Source organism: Schistocerca nitens, chromosome 11 (assembly GCF_023898315.1).
Source record: "Schistocerca nitens isolate TAMUIC-IGC-003100 chromosome 11, iqSchNite1.1, whole genome shotgun sequence".
Lineage (NCBI taxonomy): Eukaryota > Metazoa > Arthropoda > Insecta > Orthoptera > Acrididae > Schistocerca > Schistocerca nitens.
In genome coordinates, this window is record NC_064624.1 from 140,100,101 (window position 1) to 140,106,100 (window position 6,000).

The following is a 6,000-nucleotide window of genomic DNA, read 5'->3' on the forward strand; positions in this document are numbered from 1 at the left end:
CGGACTCTTGGATGATGTTGTCCAGGATACCGAGCAGCATACATAGCACACGCCCGTTGGGCATTTTGATCACAATAGCCACACATCAACACGATATCGACCTTTTCGGCAATTGGTAAACGGTCACTTTTAACAGCGGTAATGTATCACGAAGCAAATACTGTCCGCACTGGGGGAATGTTACGTGATACCACGTACTTATACGTTTGTGACTATTACAGAGCCATCTATCACAAAGCGAAAAAAGTAGTCGAACTAAAACATTCATGTTTCTTTACGTACTACTCGAATATGTAATAAAAATGGGGGTTACTATTTTAAAAAGCGCAGTTGATATCCATTTGACCTATGGCAACGCAATCTAGCGGGCCAACCATAGCGCCATCTGGTTTCCCCCTTCAAGCTAGACGAGTTTCGTTCTTTGTAGTTTTTTCGTTTGATGCTTATTTCGTGAGATATTTGGCCGGTCACTATCAATGGACCACCCTGTAGACTTAGAACTAAACCGAGCGGGGTGGCGCAGTGGTTAGACACTGGACTCGCATTCGGGAGGACGACGGTTCAATCCCGCGTCCGGCCATCCTTATTTAGGTTTTCCGTGATTTCCCTAAATCACTCCAGGTAAATGCCGGGATGGTTCCTCTGAAAGGGCACGGCCGACTTCCTTCCCAATCCTTCCCTAATCCGATGAGACCGATGACCACGCTGTCTGGTCTCCTTCCCCAAACAAACCAACCAACTTAGAACTAGATTACTACAAATATTATCCGAAATCGTTGGCTACAAAATTTTCTGTGTGTGGCTCCGCTACCTTAAGTGTAGAGTTAAGGAGCTCAAATCGATGGACCGCGCCTGGTAGCCGCGTGGTCTGAGGCGCCTTGTCACGGTCCGTGCAGCTCCCCCAGTCGCAGGTTCGAGTCCTCCCTCGGGCATGGGTATGTGGTATTCTCCATTGCGTAAGTTAGTTTAAGTTAGATTAAGTAGTATGTATGCTTAGGGACCGATGGCCTCGCCAGTTTGGTCCCATAATACATCACCATAAATTTCCAATTTTCAAATCGACGGTTATTTGTGGGGGAAATTTAATTGTAGGTTTACCGAAAGGATATGCTAATGGGAAACTGATGTGGTGTATTTGCCGCAGTAGTCAAGAAACTCAAATGCACCAGGATAGAAATTGAAACTGCATGTGAGATTGCTTGGATAAGACTCAGTATCAGGGGTGGGCATAAAACGGTAATTGGATTGTTCTATTGCCCTCCAGACTAATCTCCTGATGTAACCGAAAACTTCAGAGAGAACCTCAGTTCGCTTGTATGTTAGTTCCCCAATCATACTGTAATCATCGGTGGAGACTTCGATGATCCAGTAATAAACGGGAAAATTACAGTGTTATTACTGGTGGGCATAATGAGACATCCTGTGAAACATTACTAAATGCTATGAAAACTTTCTACAACAGATAGTTAGGGACACCACTCGTGATAAAAATATATTTCATTTAACGGCAACAAGTAGACCTGACCTCTTCGAGGAAGTCCACATCGAAACTGGTATAAGCGACCACAGCGTAGTTGTGGCCACAATGATTACCAAAGTACAAAGGACTACTGAGCCGTGGTAAAAGTTGCGCGCCGCAGCGCGTTGTGTGAAGCAGTCGCCCTCCGTTTCTGGCGGTGGCGCCGCTGTGGCAATCGCAGCTTTGGCTTCGGCCTATGAATTCACTGACATACCGTCAATACATCTGTTCCAAATTTATTTTCTAACAACTTTATCTGTGATCGACATTTTGGGTTTCAATATGTTGACATCACACAAAGCCTGTATAATCTAAGGCGGCGATTGTACGGTAGTCCGAGGGTGCAAGGTGACTGTTCCATTGCGAGTTAGCGAAGCCAAAGAATGTGTCACGACAAAATACGCATTTGAACTGAAGGTTGTGGTGACAGGTTTCATGGTGATAGGTCGTGAATGGCCAAAGCCAACGAATGTTTTTATAACGATCTGCCTTTTTTTAAAAATATATTGCGCATTCTACAACTTACATTGAAGTCTCTGGTGAAAACCCACGTAGTTCGGTATTTTCAGGTTTTTAGTATATCTGAAGACATTAATTACAGGAACCTCCCCACCCAAACTCCCCATTCCCGTGATTTCTGTTAGTTTTGGGCTTTTGCTTTACTGTTTCATACCGTTATTCACGTCATGTTTTGCACATTTCTTGCGGATCGTGTATCTGACCAATAGGTCTATCGGCGCGGTATCGCGTTTACTAATACCAGTATTTTTCTGAAGAAATTTATTTATATTATAAAATTGAAAAAAGGGTCCGACGACGTTAGGAAAGAAAAATCTAATACGTACAATACGACTGATTTTTTTAACATCCTGAGTGTATAATGTAGTTTACTGTAAAAACGAGTTGCAAGTGTTTTCAGTCTAAATAGTAACGAAATATTGGAGGTGAGTTCAAAAAGTAAGGTGAGTTTACATTTTCTACGAAAATATATTTATTTATTCATTAGTATTCATGTTGTCCCCTTCAAAGTAATCCCCCTCAGATACAGTACACTTGTGCCAACGCTTCTTCCAATCCTCGATGCACTTCTCATAAACACTTTTCGGTATAGCCATGAGTATTTCCAGCGATGCAGTTTTTATTTCCTCAGTTGTTGAAAATCTTTGTTCTTTCATAGGTCTATACGGTTTCGGGAACAGCAAAAACTGTTTTTCCACAATTTGCTATTGCTTCTCACAAACGGCGCATTAACTCAAAGTAATACTCCTTATTGACCGTACGATCTTTAGGCAAAAATTCATGATGCACTACAACACGGTAATTGAAAGAAAAACAGCGAGGAAAACTTTGAGATTTGACCGAATTTGGCGTGCTTTCTTCGGTCTTCGCTCTCCTGGATGCTTCCATTGGGATGACTGGGCTTGCCTTCGACGTCATAACCGTAAACCCATTTTTCGTCACCAGTTATGATCCTTTTGAGCAAATCAGGATCATAACTGACATCATTTAAGAGCTCCTGAGCTATACTCATGCGACGGTTCTTCTAATTAAAATTGAGAAGGTTTGGAACAAACTTCCCTGACACACGTCTCATGCCCAAACGATCCGAAAAAATTGCATGACACGAGCCGGCCCATATGCCAACATCCTCAGCGACTTCTCATACGGTAATTCGTCGATTTTCCAAAACAATTCTCTTCACGGCTTCAACATCATCCGTTGTTGACGTGCTGGGGCGTCCAGAGAGAGCAAGGTTCGTCATTGGCATCTTGCCGGCCATCTTGGAAGAGCCTGTACCACTTACAAACTTTTTTTTTTTCCTTACAACAAACTCATCGTATGCCACTGTCAACATTTCAAGTGTTTTAGAGCACTTGATTTCATTTTTCACGCGAAATTTGATGCAACTTCTTTGCTCGATTTTTTATAACATTAAAAAAAAGTCTAACCTTTCTATCTGTCAAAAACAAACGAAGTATGCTGTACACTTGAAACTGTGAACGTACGTTCGGGACATGTGTACAAACATAACAAAAAGAAATGATGGGTAATCGAATGTAAGTTGGCCGCGCAATTTGAAAAGGCACCTTACTTTTTGAACAGGCCTCGTATTTTTTTTTTTTTTTCTGCGAAGAAATCAAGACTTCTGTGGTCATCTGTCCCCTAGAACTTAGAACTACTTAAACCTAACTAACCTAAGGACATCACACAACACCCAGTCATCACGAGGCAGAGAAAATCCCTGACCCCGCTGGGAATCGAACCCGGGCGCGGGAAGCGAGAACGCTACCGCACGACCACGAGCTGCGGACTAATCAAGACTTCTGTTAAGTCTTCTTTTTCATCTAACTAATGACGTGTCCGACCCTGATGTGCAAGAAACTAAAGAAAACAGATGAATACTGCTGTGTGCCATATTCCAACCATTTAAATTAGAGATAAATTAGTTCACATTGTTGAGATTTTCCATAACACACTGTTACAAATTCCTGCAAGTCAAGTTAATTGAGTCTAATTAATACGCACAGTCAGCGAAACTGGAAAACAGTATTACTTCATGACGCTTATATATAAAAAAAAAAAAAAAAAAAAAAAAAAAAAAAAAAAAAAAAAAAAGAGGAGGATCTTTAAGTTAATCAGCGGGAAAAGCACGGTTTTACTAAAATAGCAGTGGATAGCAAATTTATAAATATCCCATGTCCTCCGATTGTGCAACCAGCTACAAAAACACACAGTCTAACACTCTTCCAGTAAATATTTTGTAAACAGTTGCCGAGTAATCTATGCCATAGTTAAATGGTACCACACTTTTAAGTTCGCATATTTCGAGCAAGTTTTTAATTTTTGCACAACTCTGATATTTTGTCAAGATTTGACTGCACATTACAAAAGTTTTTGTCCATTTTGTTGGTGGCGTAGCTGTCTGTAGTTTCCTTCATATTTTATCAGGTAACACTTCCCCATAGACTAAAAGTCTAGGAAGCCCAAATTAATATTTTTCACAGGTCATGAAAATAAACAATGAATGAAAGTGACCCTATTACGCTTGTACCACAAATAGCTAAAATTAATATTATGGTTAAGGATGATTGTTGTCCAACGAAACATGCTACATACAGCTGTCACGAAATAGTCAACCTACTTGTAGACAAACATTCCACACGAATCTATTTTTTTCGCCCTTCGAAATAGCACTTGACGTGAAAGTTTTTTTCGGAAGTCTAGAAACAGGTGTACGCGCTCTCCTGTGCAGTATCAGTTTTATGAAAGGTAAAAATTTCTGTGAGAATGAGTGCTTATACGTGTTTTTAAAACTGGACCGACTGCTTACAACACATTTGCATTTAGTATATACTGTAACTGTCGTCTATTGCACATGTATGTACTCATTAAAAACCCACGCATCATGTGTGAGATATTAGAGGATGGTATAATCATGTTCTTAACTGCTCTCCAGCAAGTTTTCAACAATCGAATGACCCAACTCTTTACAATAATCGTAAGTAGAAGGCAACCAGCTACCGCATTCCATGCACTGAAGTCGAAGGCTGTTGACATTTGCCGCTATACTTAATGTAAACATCTTATTTAAGCGTCCAAATAGGGTTATGATCACGGCGATGCTTCCCGCTTAGGGCAGCAACTCACCTTTTCCGCCGCTTTCTGTCGACACCGGTACAAGCGTCGACAGCGCGAACATTCCCATTGGCAGTAAGAGGCACGAACGAAACATTTTGAACGTCATATTCGCGCTACTACGTTCCGAGCTCAAACATCCAACCTCACACTCGCTCTCCAGCCGCCGCGCTACTGTCAGTGTCCTGACGCCAAAGCACAGGAGCTGCAAAGACATTCCACACGACCAATAGCTGCAAACACCGACAGAGAGCAGCACGCGCTTCGGGGCAATGGCGGTCCGTTTCAAACAACACAAACGTTTACGTGCTGCATTTGACGACTTCCGGTTATACTCTGAAAGTTTCACGTAGCAGCTTCACTCAGGTATTTTTTGGAGATCACATAGTTTGCTCTTAAAAACAATAAAGCAGTTTGGAAGAAATCTGGGAAATTTCTGAAATATGGAGGTCTGGATTTAATTCATCACCATGCTAGATTGTGCAATACATGCTGGCAAACGAGTCAATTTCGAGAAGACTGGAGGCGTTGTATCATTGTTAAGCCGCCGAATAAATGAAATACAAATTAATGAACAAACTGGAAAGGATTCACGGCTCTTTTGGTGCCAAGCAGAGTCTTTTGTCTCGTTCTTCTAAAAAGGATGGAAGCAGCAGCTGATTGCCGACTGCGCGAAGAACAGCCTGGCTTTCGAAGTGAGAGATCTTGCTCTGAACTAATATTTGTTCAGTGAACCGCAATAGAACAATGCATAAAAGTCAACTGTCAGCTATACCTAAATTTCGATTTTTTTTAAAAAAAAAGCTTTGACAGTATACACCGAAAAACATTGTGGAATATTGTAA

General features: G+C 41.3%; 1 protein-coding gene across 1 annotated transcript in view; it reads right to left on the reverse strand.

Moving 5' to 3' along the window:
• The window catches only part of LOC126213518 (procollagen-lysine,2-oxoglutarate 5-dioxygenase), a 516,340-nt gene extending 511,019 nt beyond the window's left edge, over window positions 1-5,321 (reverse strand). The window contains exon 1 of the mRNA XM_049941348.1: window positions 5,168-5,321. Coding sequence (XP_049797305.1) covers window positions 5,168-5,264 — 97 coding nt within the window. The 5' untranslated portion in view covers window positions 5,265-5,321. The remainder of the gene's footprint in view (window positions 1-5,167) is intronic.
• Between the last annotated feature and the right edge of the window lie 679 nt (window positions 5,322-6,000).